The sequence below is a fragment of the Scyliorhinus torazame genome, chromosome 23 (genome assembly GCF_047496885.1).
Source record: "Scyliorhinus torazame isolate Kashiwa2021f chromosome 23, sScyTor2.1, whole genome shotgun sequence".
Classification (NCBI taxonomy): Eukaryota; Metazoa; Chordata; class Chondrichthyes; order Carcharhiniformes; family Scyliorhinidae; genus Scyliorhinus; species Scyliorhinus torazame.
Genome location: NC_092729.1, coordinates 6,250,182 through 6,268,067, shown reverse-complemented (window position 1 = coordinate 6,268,067; position 17,886 = coordinate 6,250,182). Strand labels below are relative to the sequence as shown.

Here is a 17,886-nt window from a genome sequence, read left to right as displayed (position 1 = left end):
CCACCTAGTGGGGAATGTCTGAATAACACACTCCATTACCAAACTCCACCTAGCGGGGAATGTCTAAATCACACACACGCCTTTACCAACCTCCACCTAGTGCGAATGTCTGAATCACACATACACCTTTACCAATCTCAACCTAGTGGGGAATGTCTGAATCACACACACCGTTACCAATCTCCACCTACTGGGGAATGTCTGAATCACACACACACCTTTACCAATCTTCACCTAGTGGGGAATGTCTGAATCAAACACACGTTTACCAAACTCCCCCTATTGGGGAATGTCCGAATCACACACACACACACCTTTACCAAACTCCACCTACTGGGGAATGTCTGAATGACACACACACCTTTACCAATCTCCACCTAGTGGGGAATGTCTGAATCACACACACACCTTTACCAATCTCCACCTAGTGAGGAATGTCTGAATCGCACACACTCCTTTACCAATCTCCACCTAGTGGGGAATGTCTGAATCGCACACCCACCTTTACCAATCTCCACCTAGTGGGGAATGTCTGAATCACACACACCTTTACCAATCTCCACATAGTGGGGAATGTCTGAATCACACACACACCTTTACCAATCTCCATCTAGTGGGGAATATCTGAATCACACGCACCTTTACCAAACTCCACCTCGTGGGGAATGTCTGAATCAAACACACACCGTCACCAATCTCCACCTAGTGAGGAATGTCTGAATCACACGCACACCTTTATCAATCTCCACCTACTGGGGAATATCTGAATCACACACACCTTTACCAATCTCCACCTAGTGGGGAATGTCTGAATCACACACACACCTTTACTAATCTCCACCTAGTGGGGAATATCTGAATCACACGCACCTTTACCAAACTCCACCTCGTGGGGAATGTCTGAATCAAACACACACCGTCACCAATCTCCACCTAGTGAGGAATGTCTGAATCACACACACACCTTTATCAATCTCCACCTACTGGGGAATGTCTGAATCGCACACACCTTTACCAATCTCCACCTAGTGGGGAATGTCTGAATCGCACACACCTTTACCTATCTCCACCTACTGGTGAATGCCTGAATCACACACACCTTTACCAAACTCCACCTAGTGGGGGATGCCTGAATTACACACACCTTCACCAATCTCCACCAAGTGGGGAATGTCTGAATCACACACCCATCTTTACCAATCTCCACCTAGTGGGGAATGTCTGAATCACACACAGCTTTACCAATCTCCACATAGTGGGGAATGTCTGAATCACACACACACCTTTACCAATCTCCATCTAGTGGGGAATATCTGAATCACACCCACCTTTACCAAACTCCACCTCGTGGGGAATGTCTGAATCAAACACACACCGTCACCAATCTGCACCTAGTGAGGAATGTCTGAATCACACACACACCTTTATCAATCTCCACCTTCTGGGGAATGTATGAATCACACACACCTTTACCAATCTCCACCTAGTGGGGAATGTCTGAATCACACACACACCTTTACCAATCTCCACCTAGTGGGGAATATCTGAATCACACACACCTTTACCTATCTCCACCACTGGTGAATGCCTGATTCACACACACCTTTACCAAACTCCACCTAGTGGGGAATGCCTGAATTACACACACCTGCACCAATCTCCACAAAGTGGGGAATGTCTGAATCACACACACACCTTTACCAAACTCCACCTAGTGGGGAATGTCTGAATCACACACACGTTTACCAATCTCCACCTACTGGGGAATGTCTGAATCACACACACACACCTTTACCAATCTCCACCTAGTGGGGAAAGTCTGAATCACACACACACCTTTACCAATCTCCACCTAGTGGGCAATGCCTGAATCACACACAACTTCAACAATCTCCAACTAGTGGGGAATGTCTGAATCACACACAACTTTACCAAACTCCACCTAGTGGGGAATCTCTAAATCACACTCACACACCTTCACCAATCTCCACCGAGTTGGGAATGTCTGAATCACACACACCTTTCACATTCTCCACCTAGTGGGGAATGTCTGAATCACACACACCTTTACCTATCTCCACCTACTGTGGAATGTCTGAATCACACACACCTTTACAAACTCCAACTAGTGGGGAATGCCTGAATCACATACACCTTCACCAATCTCCACCTAGTGGGGAATGTCTGAATCACACACACACCTTTACCAAACTCCAACTAGTGGGGAATGTCTGAATCACACACACACCTTTACCAATCTCCAACTAGTGGGCAATGCCTGAATCACACACAACTTCAACAATCTCCAACTAGTGGGGAATGTCTGAATCACACACACCTTTACCAAACTCCACCTAGTGGGGAATGTCTAAATCACACTCACACACCTTCACCAATCTCCACCTAGTTGGGAATGTCTGAATCACACACACCGTTCACATTCTCCACCTAGTGGGGAATGTCTGAATCACACACACCTTTACCTATCTCCACCTACTGGGGAATGTCTGAATCACACACACCTTTACAAACTCCAACTAGTGGGGAATGCCTGAATCACATACACCTTCACCAATCTCCACCTAGTGGGGAATGTCTGAATCACACACACACCTTTACCAAACTCCAACTAGTGGGGAATGTCTGAATCACACACACACCTTTACCAATCTCCACCTACTGGGGAATGTCTGAATCACACACACACCTTTACCAATCTCCACCTAGTGGGGAAAGTCTGAATCACACACACACCTTTACCAATCTCCACCGAGTGGGGAATGTCTGAATCACACACACACCTTTACCAATCTCCACCTAGTGGGGAATATCTGAATCACACGCACCTTTACCAAACTCCACCTCGTGGGGAATGTCTGAATCAAACACACACCGTCACCTATCTCCACCTAGTGAGGAATGTCTGAATCACACACACACCTTTTTCAATCTCCACCTACTGGGGAATGTCTGAATCGCACACACCTTTACCAATCTCCACCTAGTGGGGAATGTCTGAATCGCACACACCTTTACCTATCTCCACCACTGGTGAATGCCTGATTCACACACACCTTTACCAAACTCCACCTAGTGGGGAATGCCTGAATTACACACACCTTCACCAATCTCCACCAAGTGGGGAATGTCTGAATCACACACACACCTTTACCAAACTCCACCTAGTGGGGAATGTCTGAATCACACACACGTTTACCAATCTCCACCTACTGCGGAATGTCTGAATCCCACACACACACCTTTACCAATCTCCACCTAGTGGGGAAAGTCTGAATCACACACACACCTTTACCAATCTCCACCTAGTGGGCAATGCCTGAATCACACACAACTTCAACAATCTCCAACTAGTGGGGAATGTCTGAATCACACACAACTTTACCAAACTCCACCTAGTGGGAAATCTCTAAATCACACTCACACACCTTCACCAATCTCCGCCGAGTTGGGAATTTCTGAATCACACACACCTTTCACATTCTCCACCTAGTGGGGAATGTCTGAATCACACACACCTTTACCTATCTCCACCTACTGGGGAATGTCTGAATCACACACACCTTTACAAACTCCAACTAGTGGGGAATGCCTGAATCACATACACCTTCACCAATCTCCACCTAGTGGGGAATGTCTGAATCACACACACACCTTTACCAAACTCCAACTAGTGGGGAATGTCTGAATCACACACACACCTTTACCAATCTCCAACTAGTGGGCAATGCCTGAATCACACACAACTTCAACAATCTCCAACTAGTGGGGAATGTCTGAATCACACACACCTTTACCAAACTCCACCTAGTGGGGAATGTCTAAATCACACTCTCACACCTTCACCAATCTCCACCTAGTTGGGAATGTCTGAATCACACACACCGTTCACATTCTCCACCTAGTGGGGAATGTCTGAATCACACAAACCTTTACCTATCTCCACCTACTGGGGAATGTCTGAATCACACACACCTTTACAAACTCCAACTAGTGGGGAATGCCTGAATCACATACACCTTCACCAATCTCCACCTAGTGGGGAATGTCTGAATCACACACACACCTTTACCAAACTCCAACTAGTGGGGAATGTCTGAATCACACACACACCTTTACCAATCTCCACCTACTGGGGAATGTCTGAATCACACACACACCTTTACCAACCTCCACCTAGTGGGGAAAGTCTGAATCACACACACACCTTTGCCAATCTCCACCGAGTGGGGAATGTCTGAATCACACACACACCTTTACCAAACTCCACCTCGTGGGGAATGTCTGAATCACACACACACCTTTACCAATCTCCACCTACTGGGGAATGTCTGAATCACACACACACCTTTACCAATCTCCACCTAGTGGGGAAAGTCTGAATCACACACACACCTTTGCCAATCTCCACCGAGTGGGGAATGTCTGAATCACACACACCTTCACTAATCTCCACCTAGTGGGGAATGTCTGAATCACACACAAACCTTACCAAACTCCACCTGCTGGGGAATGTCTGAATCACACACACCTTCACCAATCTCCACCTAGTGTGGAATGTCTGAATCACACACACACCTTTACAGGGTTCAGTGTGGATTGGGTCTTTAAGATACGAGATTTAGCAACTTACATGTAAATATGCATCTACCAGGCACACGCACACTGGAAAACTCAATGACACAAAGAGACACGATTCATAAATCATAGATGCACCACGCACGTGCAAACATTCGAAATGACGCACTTACCTTCACACTCATTCACTGTCATTCACTCATGGCCAAAGACGGACATGTGACACAGTCACTCAGGCACACAAAAGCACAAGCACGCATACATTCACACACGCACACACGCGCGCACCCTCACACATTCTCATGCACAGTCACATTCACCCACACGTAACGACATGACACACACGCTTTCAGAATCTCAAATTCACTCACACATTTACACACGCACTCACAAATCCAGAATCTCACACTCATACATGCAGGATGTAAAAACAATCCACACTCCTACATACACACTCACACCAATCTCGCACGTGCACTATCACACGCATAAATTCTCCCACGCCCACACTCACAATTGCAGACTCAGACACGATCCACTCACTCACATTCACACACTCAGACCATCAAACGCACCACATACTCACTCACACAGGCATCCATTGACACACAGACTCACGCGCATGATAGGAGGGATGTGAATGAACTGAAAATGGTGTGGAGGAAATTGACCATGATGAAAGCAAATTACTGCGGATTCTGGGACCGGAGGCATAAATAGAAAATTTAGGGACACTCTCAGCAGATCTGACAGCCTCTGTTGAGAGAGAAGGGTGTTGATGTTCTGAGTCTGGATGTCTCTTTGTCAAAGCTGTGGGGAACTGGGGATAGGGTCAGATTTATACTCGTATTAGTGGAGGGGCGGGGGGGGGGGGGTTGAGTGTTTGTGAGAGAATGTGTGCGTGCATGAGTGTGTGTGTGAGTGTGTATGTGAGTCAGTGTGAGTGCGTGTGAGAGAGAGTTTTTGTGTGAGTCAGTGTGAGAGAGAGTTTGTGTGAGTGTATGTGTGTATGTGTGAGAGAGAGTGGGTGTGAGAGGACATGTGTGTGAGCGTGTGTGTCTGTGAGTGAGTGTGAGTGCTTGGGCGAGTGTGTATGAGAGAGAATGTGTGAGCGAGAAGGTGATTGATATTTTGTGAGTGTGTGAGTGTGTCCGTGTGTGTTCGAGAGTGTGCGTACGCATGTGAGAGTGTGTTCGCGAGTGTATCTGAGTATGTGTGAGAGAGATTGTGTGTGAGAGCGCTTGTGTGTGAGAGTGTGTGTATGAGAGTGTGTGAGAGTGAGTGTGTACACGCTTGTGTGTGAGAGAGAGTGTGGGTGAGTGTGGGTGAGCGTGTGTGTGAGAGAGTGTGTGAGAGAGAGTGTGCACGCGTGTGCGTGTGTGAGTCTGAGTATGTGACAGAGCGAGTGTGTGAGAGAAAGAGTTTGTGTGAGAGAGTGTTAGTGAGAGAGAGAGACATAGAAAGTTTGTGTGAGCGTGTGTGTGAGTATTTGCGTGTGTGAGGGAGAGTGTGTGTGTGTGAGTAAGTGTGTTCGTGGGAGAGAGTGTGTGTGATAGAGAGCGCCTGCGTGAGAGAGGGTATTTGTAAGACAGTGTGTGTGTGTGTTACTGTGCGTGAGAGAGTGTGTGAGGGAGTGTGAGTCATTGTGTATAAGATTGTCTGTGTGTCAGTGATTGTGTGAGTGTGTGTGAGATAGTGTGTCTGAGAAAACGTGTGTGTGAGAGTGTGCGTGAGCGAGTCCGTGTGAGAGAGAGAATGTGCGTGAGAGAGCATGTGTATGAGAGAGTGAGTGTGAGAGAGAGAGTGTGAGAGATGGAGTTTGTGTGAGTGAGTGTGTGTGAGTCTGCGTGTGTGAGACAGCGAGTGTGTGAGTTTGTGTGTGAGAGATAGTGGGTGTGAGTCAGTGTGTTTGTGGGAGAAACTGTGTGATAGAGTGTATGTGTGAGAGAGAGTATGTGTGAGAGAGAGTGAGTGTGTGAGTATGTGTGTTAGTTTGTGTGAGGGTGTGTGCGAGAACGTGTGTGAGGGAGTGTGAAGGAGTGTGTGCGAGATTGTATGTGTGTGAGTGAGTCTGTGATTGTGTGTGTAGAGTGTGAGAGAGAGTCTGTGTGAGGGAGTGCGTGAGAGAGAGAATGTGTGTGAGAGAGCGTGTTGCTGTGTGTGTGAATCTCTCTCTGTCTCTCTCGGGAGTCGGGATCTCTTGCAGCAGTTATTCAAGGCCATGAGTATTGTGTGCAGTTTTGGTCTCCTAGTTTCAAGAAGGGCATTCTTGCCATTGAGGATGTTCAGCAAAGGTTCATCAGACTAATTCGCCGGATGGGCGGACTGACATGTAAAGACTGGGTCGACTGGGCTTGTACTTTCTGCAATTTCGAAGAATGAGAGGGGATGTCATGAACATCTTAAATCCTGATGGGACTGGAGAGGCTAGATGGTGGGAGAATGTTCTCAATGTTGGGGACGTGTAGAACGAGGGGGCACAGCCTAAGAATAAGGGGTACGCCATTCAGGACTGAGATGAGGAAGCATTTGTTCTCTCAAAGAATTGTCAACTTGTGGAGCACGACAGAAAGCTATTGGGATCTGTTCGGTGGATATATTCAAGAGGGAGCTGGAAGTGGCCCTTGCCGCTAAACGGATCAGCGGGTATGCAGAGAAAGCGGGAGTGGGATACTGAAATTTGCATGATCAGCTATGATCATATTGAATGTTGGTAAAGGCTGGAAGGGCCGAATAGCCTCCTTCTGCACCAATTGTCTATGTTTATGTTCATATTTATGTTTAACACTTCTTAAATATTATGAGGGTTCCTGCCTCCACCGCCCTTTAAGGCACAAAGTTCCAAACTCCCACCATCCTCTGGGTAAAAATGCTCTTCCTCATATCTCCTCTGAAACGCCTGCCCCTTAAACTATCGTCCCCTGTTCATTGACCCCTCACGAAGGGGAAAGATTTCTTCCTGTCTACTCCATCTGTGCTCCTCATAATTTTATACATCTCAATCATGTCCCCCCTGAGTCTCCTCTGCTCCAACGAAAACAACCCCAGTCTATCCAATCTCTCTTTTCACCAACACTCTCCAGCCCAGGCAACATCCTGGTAAACCTCCTCTGCACCCATCCAGCGCTACCGATCCGTCCTATAATATGGAACTGCACACAATACTTCTAGCTGTGGTCTAACCAAAGTTTTATACATTTCCAGTATAATCTCCCCGCTCTCAAACTCTCCGCCTCGGTTAATAAATGCAAGTACCATATGTCTTCTTAACACTGTATCCACTTGCTCTGCTACCTTATGGAACCGGTGTACATGCACATCACGGTCCTGATGATCCTCGATACTTCCCCGGCTCCTGCCGTTCATCATGTATGCTCCTTGCCTTGTGCATCCAGACATGGAGTGTGAGGAGCCAGAATACTTTCCTGAAAGGTGCGAGATTTCACGGAGGTTTGGGGCCTTCGCCCAGCAGCGTGGCTAGCGGCAGATTGGCGATTGTCGCTCGGGGGTGTCGGGGGGAGCGGGCGTCGGCGGGGGGGGGGGGGGGGAAGCGGGCGTTGGGGGGGGGGGGGGGGGCGGGCGTTGGGGGGCGCGGGCGTCGGGGGGCGCGAGCATCGGGGGAACCTTAGCTCCATGGAATCCACAGAATTCCTAAAGCGCAGAACGAAGTAATTCGGCCCATCGAGCCTCCATTGATCCTCTGAAAGAGTGCTCTACCCAGATCCTCCTCCCACCTTCCCCGCTTTATCTCCGTAACCACACCGAACCTGCACGTCTGTGGACTGTGGTGGGAACCCTCGCAGAATCAGGGGAGAACTTGCAAACTCCACAAAGGGCCTCGGTCAACCCAGGGCAGAATGGAACTGGGATCCATGGAGCTCGGAGGCGGCACGGTGCGAACCAAGGAGCCCCCGCAACCCTGTCCAGCGATGGGAGCTTCCACAACCCCCCTGAGGCCAGAGAACAACTTTCCACCGTAAACCCCCTGCACGATCCTTCAATCTGCTGTGTTCCGATCCCCTCGTGCTGACGTCCATTTATTTAACCCGAGGAGAGGCTGTCCTTGCTGCGGAGAGAATGCAGCCAAGGTTTACCAGGCTGATTCCCGGGGTGGCCGGGCTAACCCGAGGAGAGGCTGTCCTTGCTGCGGAGAGAATGCAGCCAAGGTTTACCAGGCTGATTCCCGGGGTGGCCGGGCTAACCCGAGGAGAGGCTGTCCTTGCTGCGGAGAGAATGCAGCCAAGGTTTACCAGGCTGATTCCCGGAGTGGCCGGGCTAACCCGAGGAGAGGCTGTCCTTGCTGCGGAGAGAATGCAGCCAAGGTTTACCAGGCTGATTCCCGGGGTGGCCGGGCTAACCCGAGGAGAGGCTGTCCTTGCTGCGGAGAGAATGCAGCCAAGGTTTACCTGGCTGATTCCCGGGGTGGCCGGGCTAACCCGAGGAGAGGCTGTCCTTGCTGCGGAGAGAATTCAGCCAAGGTTTACCAGGCTGATTCCCGGGGTGGCCGGGCTGTCATATGAGAGGAAACTGTCGGTGAGGATTATATTCATTGGAGTTTCGAAGAGCGGGGCGGGGAGGGTGCCTCGTTAAATCTTATAAACTCAAAGAGGATTAGACAGGGTACATTCAGAAAGAATGGTCCCGATGGAGAGGGAGTCGAGAACTAGGGGTCATAGTTTGAGAATAAAAGGTAAATAATTTCAGACTGAGTTGATAGAACTATATAGAGAGACAGACAGGCAGAGAGAGAGTGAAACAGAGAGAAAGTGATACACCGAGAGAGAGACAGACAGAGAACAACAAACAAAGAACAAAGAAATGTACAGCACAGGAACAGGCCGTTCGGCCCTCCAAGCCCGTGCCGACCATGCTGCCCGACTAAACTACAATCTTCTACACTTCCTGGGTCCGAATCCCTCTATTCCCATCCTATTCATGTATTTGTCAAGATGCCCCTTAAATGTCACTATCGTCCCTGCTTCCACCACCTCCTCCGGTAGCGAGTTCCAGGCACCCACTACCCTCTGCGTAAAAAACTTGCCTCGTACATCTACTCTAAACATTGACCCTCTCACCTTAAACCTATGCCTCCTAGTAATTGACCCCTCTATCCTGGGGAAAAGCCTCTGAATATCCACTCTGTCTATGCCCCTCATAATTTTGTATACCTCTATCAGGTCTCCCCTCAACCTCCTTCGTTCCAGTGAGAACAAACCGAGTTTATTCAACCGCTCCTCGTAGCTAATGCCCTGCATACCAGGCAACATTCTGGTAAATCTCTTCTGCACCCTCTCTAAAGCCTCCACATCCTTCTGGTAGTGTGGCGACCAGAATTGAACACTATACTCCAAGTGTGGCCGAACTAAGGTTCTATGCATCTGCAACATGACTTGCCAATTCGTATACTCAATGACGCGGCCACTGAAGGCAAGCATGCCGTATGCCTTCTTGACTACCTTCTCCACCTGTGTTGCCCCTTTCAATGACCTGTGGACCTGTACTCCTAGATCTCTTTGACTTTCAATACTCTTGAGGGTTCTACCATTCACTGTATATTCCCTACCTGCATTAGACCTTCCAAAATGCATTACCTCACATTTGTCCGGATTAAACTCCATCTGCCATCTCTCCGCCCAAGTCTGCAAACAATCTAAATCCTGCTGTATCCTCCGACAGTCCTCATCGAGAGGAGAGATTGAAGAAGAGAGAGAGAGAGAAAGATAGAGTGAGCGAGACAGAGAGATAAAGACAGAGAGAGAGAAAGACAGAGAGAGACATAGGTAGATAGATACATATATAGAGAAATAGTGAGAGTGAAAGAGAGAGAGAAAGTGAAACAGAGAGAGACAGAGAGTGAGATAGATGGGGATAGACAGATAGATAGATAGATGGATAATAGACATATTGTGAGATAGAGATAGGGGAGGAGACGAGAAAGGAGAGGTGTGAGGGAGAAATGAGGTAGAGAGGAGCGTGAGAATGGAGAGGGAGGAAAAAAAGGAGAGTGTTGTGGGGGAGCAGAAAAACGAGAGAGAGGGGAGACAGAGATGAGAGAGAGGGTAGAGCGAGTGGAGAGAGGGGAGAGAGGAGAAAGGAGAGAGAAGTGGCAGGGGAGAGGGGAGAGAGATGGAAGAGCGGAGAGAAGAGGAGAGAGGTGAGAGACGAGAGCGGAGAGAGAGGGGTAGATAGGGGAGTGACGGGAGAGAAGGTAGTGGTGACAGTGAGGAGAAACGGGAGAGCGGGGTGAGAGAGAGGAGAGTGGGGAGAGAGCTGCAAGGGGAGAGAACGGAGAGAGAGGCGAGGGAGGCGAGACAGAGCGGTGAGGGATGGGAGAGAGAGCGAAACGCGAGGAGAGATGGAGAGAGAGGAGAGAGGAGAGAGAGGGGAGAGACAGGGGAGGGAGATTTAACAGACAGACTAGATAGTCGGAATCCTTTTCCCAGGGTGGAAGATTAAATTAGTATGGGACGTCGGTTTTAGGTGCGAGGGTTGACTATTAGTGGTGATGTGCGAGGGAGGGTTTTTAAACAGAGGGTAGTAGGAGCCGCGAATTGGCTGCCGCAGGAGGTTGTGGAAGAAGCTACGATAGTGTCGTTTTGAAGTGACAAATACATGAACAGGATGAGTAGAAGCTTTTCGGTTACACGGGCCTTATGGACAGCACAGTCTTGGCGGGCCGAAGTGCCTGTTCCTGTGCTGTACTTTCCTTTGTTCTTTGTTCTACGCACACAGAATGATTGGGAGAAACTGGAGTTTCCTGTTACCAATGGCGTAATGTTGTGCAGATTGAGATGAGGAAAGGCGGCCTTGGGTCACCAGCAGCGGTTTCTGCCGAGCAGGAAACATGCTGACATTTATTTCACAACTGCGGCAGGCGTCGCAGCCCCTGCAGGAAACATGACCAGCTGGAGCGGATGATTCAGCGGTCTCGTGACGGAGGCTCGGGGGCCCAGAGGCTCTCGTGACCACGGCTGGGGAACAGTCTATTTGAACTCTGCGGCCCTGTCGGCATTGCGGGCAGGGTTGGCATCCATTCGGGAAGCTGTTGCAGCTTCGAACACGGTGACGACGTTGAGCTACTAAACCAAAACTTACCCCTCTGTGAACCGAAAATCAGGACAAAATGGTATAAACCCTTTGGCAATAATCTGAGCAACATAAAGCAGATTCTCTGAAATACACAGAGGGTCTCTTGTTCACGACAACATACAAAGGGACTGTTATTATCTATAATATGCACCGGGACAGTTTTGTCTATAATATACACAGGGACTGCTATTATCTATAAGATACACGGGACGGTTATTCTCTATAATATACACAGGAATTGTTATTATCTATAATATACACAGGCAATGTCATTCTCTATAATATACACAGGGACTGTTATTCTCTATAATATACACAGGCAGTGTCATTCTCTATAATATACACAGGGACTGTTATTCTCTATAATATACACAGGCAGTGTCATTCTCTATAATATACACAGGGACTGTTATTCTCTATAATATACACAGGGATTGTCATTCTCTATAATACACACAGGGGCTCTTATTCTCTATAATATACACAGGGACTGTTACTCTCGATAATACATCATGGGATTGTTATTCTCTGTAATATACACGGTGATTATTATGCACTAAAATACATACAGGAGTTGATATTCCCTGTAATAGACACAGGAGCTCATATTTCCGATAATATACACAGCGATTGTTATTCACTATAATTTACACAGGGACTGTTATTCTCTATAATATATACAGGGACTGCTGGGCTCTATAATATACACATAGTCTATAATATACACATGGGCTGTTATTCTCTATAATATACACAAGGATTGTTATTCACTACAACATATATAGGGGCTATTAATCTCTATAATATAAACAGGGGCTGTTTTTCTCCATAATATACAGATGGACTGTTCTTTTCTACACTATACACAGGGGTGGTTATTCTATATAATACTCCACAAGCACAGTCATTCTCTATGGCATACACAGAAGACGTTATACAGTAAATATACACAGAGACTGTTAGTCTCTATAATTTACACATCGGATGTTTTTCTCTATAATATACATAGGGAATGTTATTCTCTATAATATGCACAGGGGCTGTTATTCTCTGTAATATACACAGGTGCTGTTATTCTCGATAATATATAGAGGGACGATTGTTGTCTATAATATGCACAGGGGATCATATTCTCTATAACAGACACAGCGTTAGTTATTCGTTATAATATACACAAGGACTGTTATTCTCTGTCAAAACACAGGGACTGTTGTGTTTTACAATATACATAGGTGCTGTTATTCTCAAACGTATATGCAGGGGCCGTTATCCTCTATAATATACACAGGGACCGTTATCCTCTATAATATAACCCGACGCCGATATCCTCCATAATATATACAACGACTGTTATTCTATGCAGTATTCACAGGGACTGTTATCATATAATTTACAGTGAAGAAGGAGGCCATTCGGCCCATCGAGTCTGCGCCGGCTCTTGGAAAGAGCACCCTACCCAAGGTCCACACCTCCACTCTATCCCCATAACCCAGTAACCCCATCCAATACTAAGGGCAATTTGGATACGGCAGTATACCCACGCGCACACAGGGAGAACGTGCAGACTCCGCACAGACAGTGAACCAAGCCGGGAATCGAACCTGGGACCCTGGAGCTGTGAAGCAATTGTGCTAGCCACAATGCTACCGTGCTGCCCTTATTATCTGTAACATAAACGAATGCCGTTGTCCTCTATAATATACACAAAGACTGTTATTCTCTATAATATACACCGGGACTATTATCCGTTTTACTATACACAGGGACTGCTGTTCTCTATAATATGCACAGGGGCCGTCATTATCTATAATATACACATAGGCTGTTGTGCTCTATAAAATACACAGGGACTGATATTATTTATAACGCATAAAGGGTGTTATCCTTTACAATATACACAGGGACTATATTATTCTCTATAAAAAACACAGGGCTGCTATTCTCTTTCTCGAGAAAATAAACAGTGGCTGTTATTCTCCATAATATGCACAGGGGCTGTTATCCTCTTTCTCTATAAAATAAACAGTGGCTGGTATTCTCTATAATATAATATTGTGGGCAGCACGGTAGCATTGTGGATAGCGCAATTGCTTCACAGCTCCAGGGTCCCAGGTTCGATTCCGGCTTGGGTCACTGTCTGTGCGGAGTCTGCACATCCTCCCCGTGTGTGCGTGCGTTTCCTCCGGCTGCTCCGGTTTCCTCCCACAGTCCAAAGATGTGCAGGTTAGGTGGATTGGCTAAGCTAAATTGCCCTTAGGGTCCAAAATTGCCCATAGTGTTGGGTGGGGTTGCTGGGTTATGGGGATAGGGTGGAGGTGTGGACCTTGGGTAGGTTGCTCTTTCCAAGAGCCGGTGCAGACTCGATGGGCAAAATGGCCTCCTTCTGCACTGTAAATTCTATTAAATATACAGGGGCTGTTATTTTTTATAATATACACAGGGTGTGTTATTGTCGATAAAATACACTGTGGTTGTTATTCTCTATAATAAAGACAGAGACTGTTATTCTTTATAATAAGCACAGCAACTGTCATTCTCTATAATATACACAGAGACTGCCATTCTCTATACTATACACAGGAACAGATATTTTCTATGTGATAAGCAGGGACTGTTATTCTCTATAATATACACAGGGACTGCTTTTCTCAATATTAAACACAGGGGCTGTTATTCTCTATAATATACACAGAGGCTGTTGTCCTCCATAATATACACAGGGACCGATATAATTTATAATGCACAAAGGCCGTTATCCTCTACAATATACACAGCGACCGCCGTTATTCTCTATAATATACACAGGGGCTGATATTCTCTTTCTCTATAAAATAAGTTTAGCACAGGGCTAAATCGCTGACTTTGAAAGCAGGCCAAGGCAGGCCAGCAGCACGGTTCACTTCCCGTAACAGCCTCCCCGAACAGGCGCCGGAATGTGGCGACTAGGGGCTTTTCACAGTAACTTCATTTGAAGCCTACTTGTGACAATAAGCGATTTTCATTTCATTTTCATTTTTCATAAACAGTGGCTGTTAGTCTCCGTAATATATACAGGGGTTGTTATTTTCTATAATATACACAGGGTGTGTTATTCTCGATAAAATACATAGGGATTGTTAGTCTGTATAATAACCAGGGAACTGTTATTCTCTATATTATACACATGGACTGTTGTTCTCTATAATATACACATGGACTGTTATTGTCTATAATATACACAGAGACTGTTATTCTCTATAATATACACAGTGACTGTTATTGTCTATAATATACGCAGGGGCTGTTATTCTCTATAACATACACTGGAAATGTACTTCTCTATGACATACAAAGGGACTGTTATTCTCTATAATATACACAGGGCTGTTATTCACTATAATATACACAGGGGCTGTTATTCTCTATAATATACACAGGACTGTTATTCTCTGTCACATACAAAGGGACTGCCGTCCTTTATAATATTCACAGAGGCGTTATTCTCAATGACATACGCAAAAGCTGTTATTCTCTATTATACACTGGGGTTGATATTCTCTGTTACATAGACAGCCTGGTATTCTCTCTAATATACACAGGGACAGTCATTCTCTGTAATGTGCAGTGGCTGTTATTTACTATAATAGGTATAGAGCCATTATCCTCTATAATATACGCAGGGTCCGCTATCCTCCATAATATACAGAGGAACTGTATCCTCTATAATATACAAAGAGACAGTTATTCTGTATAATATGCACTGGGTCAGTTATTCTCCATCATATACACAGAGATTGTCATTCTCTATAATAGACAGAGGAACTGTTATTCTCTCTAATATGCAGAGGAACTGTTACCGTCTATAATATACACAGAGACAGTTATTCTCTATAATATACACTGGGACTGTTATTCTCTATAATATCCACAGGAGCTGTTATCCTCTATAATATACACTGGGACTGTTATTCTCTATAATATCCACAGGAGCTGTTATCCTCTATAATATACAGAGGAACTGTTATCCTCTATAATATACACATATACACTTATTCTCTATAATATACACTGCAGTTGTTATTCTCTCACATCCACAGGAAATGTTATCCTCTATAATACACAGAGGAACTGTTATTCTCTGTAATATATACAGAAACTGATCTTGTCTATAATAGACACGGGTCTGTTATTCTCCATGATATACACTGGGATTGTTATTCTCTCTTTTCTACACAGGATAGCTATTCTCTCGAATACACGCTGGGTCTATTATTCACTATCATATCCACAGAGACTGATATTTTCTATGATATGCACAGAGGCCGCTATCCTCCATAATATACTCATTGAGTGAAGCGGTATATCCTGAATTCCAGCATCCCCGACCCTCCCCAACCCGAGTGGATTTTCATGTGATAATGATCCCCCCCCCCCCCGCTCTCCCCAGTTCTCGTCTTTCTGCCACTTCAGAGTGAGCACCTTCCCTACGTCGACCTTTTCCAAACTGGTCTGTTTGGAAGATGTCGGTTGGGTCCCTGCACGGTTTGGTGCTCAGCTGATTGATCTCGGAGTTTTGGATCTGATTGCAAACCCTCTTCTCGTTTAGCGGAATCGTTCCAAGTATTGTCAAATTGTGGCCCGTGGAAATTACGTCTCTCCATCTCTATCTCTCCCTCTCCCTCTCTGGGTGATTTGGAGAGGAAGCTTCAGAAAAGGGAAGCAGCTCTGGAACAAACCTGGCGTCAGAGGAACTGTTTGCGCAAACTCTCTCGCAACCGCACTGCTCTATAAAGGGGCTCCGAGCAAGTGCCGAGCAGAGGCAGTGAAGGCATCACACCCACTGCACTTACTGGTCCAGGCACCATCGCTGCTCGTCCTAAATCTCAAGAAGCTCTTTCCCTCTTCGGTCCTGGTCTTCGATTGTGGTTGTCGATTGTGGTCTTCAATTGTCGTTTTTGATTGTGATCTTCAATTGTGGCCTTCGATTGCGGCCTTCCTCATAAGGGGAGCTCCATGGATCCTAACTCCTCCTTCAGCAACCTGACGTGCCACCCGGCTGTCGTCAACTACCGCTACTTTGGCGCCCTGCTGGGGATCCTGGTGACGGCCGTGGGGACCGTGGGCAACGTCATGACCGTGCTGGCCTTCGCCACGGACAGGAGGATCCGCACCCGCCTCAACGTGCTCATCCTCAACCTGACGGTGGCCGACCTCATCTACTGCGCCTTCCTCCAGCCGGTGACGACCGATACCTACGTCCACTTCGCTTGGCGGCAGGGCGCGACCATGTGCCGGGTCTTCGGCCTGGTCCTCTTCCTGGCTAACTCCGTCTCCATCTTCAGCCTGATCCTCATCGCCATGAGCCGTTACGTCCTCATCTCGGACACCCGGAGGTTTGGCCGGGTCTTCTCCCGCCGCACGATGCCCTTCTTCGTCGCCCTTAGCTGGCTGTTGGGCCTGGCACTCCTCGGGCCCCTCTGGAATATCTATGTCTTCCTTCCGTCCGTCTGCACGTGTAGCTTCCACCGGGAGCGCGGGAGGCCTTACACCACCATCCTCACCATTTTCATGTTTGGCCTGGGCCTGGGCTGCATCGGGATCTTCTACTTTCTCATCCATCGTAAGGTGAAGGCGGTGGATCAGGCTCTGAAGGGTCATCGATTAGAGGCCGAAGGGGGCGGAAGGATTCCCAATGCGGCCCATGCCTCCGCCGCCGACAGCGGGATCGCTGACGGACCCAGCGTCAATTCCTTGTCCGGGGAGGCGGCCGCGCGGTCGACAGATGCCACCAACGCCGATGTCGCGGCCCCAAGCGGCGAAATTGCTCCCCAGGGCGGGGAGTGCGCGACCTCTAGCTCCCAGTCCAAGAGGAGCAGCAGTGGCGAATTTCAGAAGGTCACCCGCATGTGCTTCGCCATGTTCCTCGTCTACGTGACCTGCTACTTCCCCTTCTGCTTCCTGCATGTGGTGGACGGGAAGAAGCGGGCCCCCGTTCTCGTGCACATGGTGGCCGCCAACTTCACCTGGTTGAATAGTTGCATCAACCCCATACTCTACGCCATAATGAACCGGCAGTTCAAGGACGCCTACTGGGGGGTCTTCCGCAAGGCTGCCAAACTATTCACCCGCCCAGGGAGGCAGTAGGAAGTTCTTCCTCTCCCTCCCCTCATCCCATCCAAGTGCCTGCTACAGAGGAACAGGAGGAGGCCATTCAGCCCCTGT

At 47.4% G+C, this 17,886-nt stretch overlaps 1 protein-coding gene and 1 long non-coding RNA gene across 2 annotated transcripts in view; both read left to right on the top strand.

Annotated features, from left to right (window-relative positions):
- LOC140399565 (uncharacterized) overlaps positions 1–17,886 on the top strand; it is a 358,239-nt gene that overhangs the window by 53,626 nt on the left and 286,727 nt on the right. The gene's annotated exons all lie outside the window — the stretch shown is intronic.
- LOC140399529 (G-protein coupled receptor 84-like) lies at positions 16,678–17,808 on the top strand. Its single transcript, XM_072489069.1, has one exon. It carries the CDS (start codon positions 16,678–16,680, stop codon positions 17,806–17,808), a length of 1,131 nt encoding a protein of 376 aa, XP_072345170.1.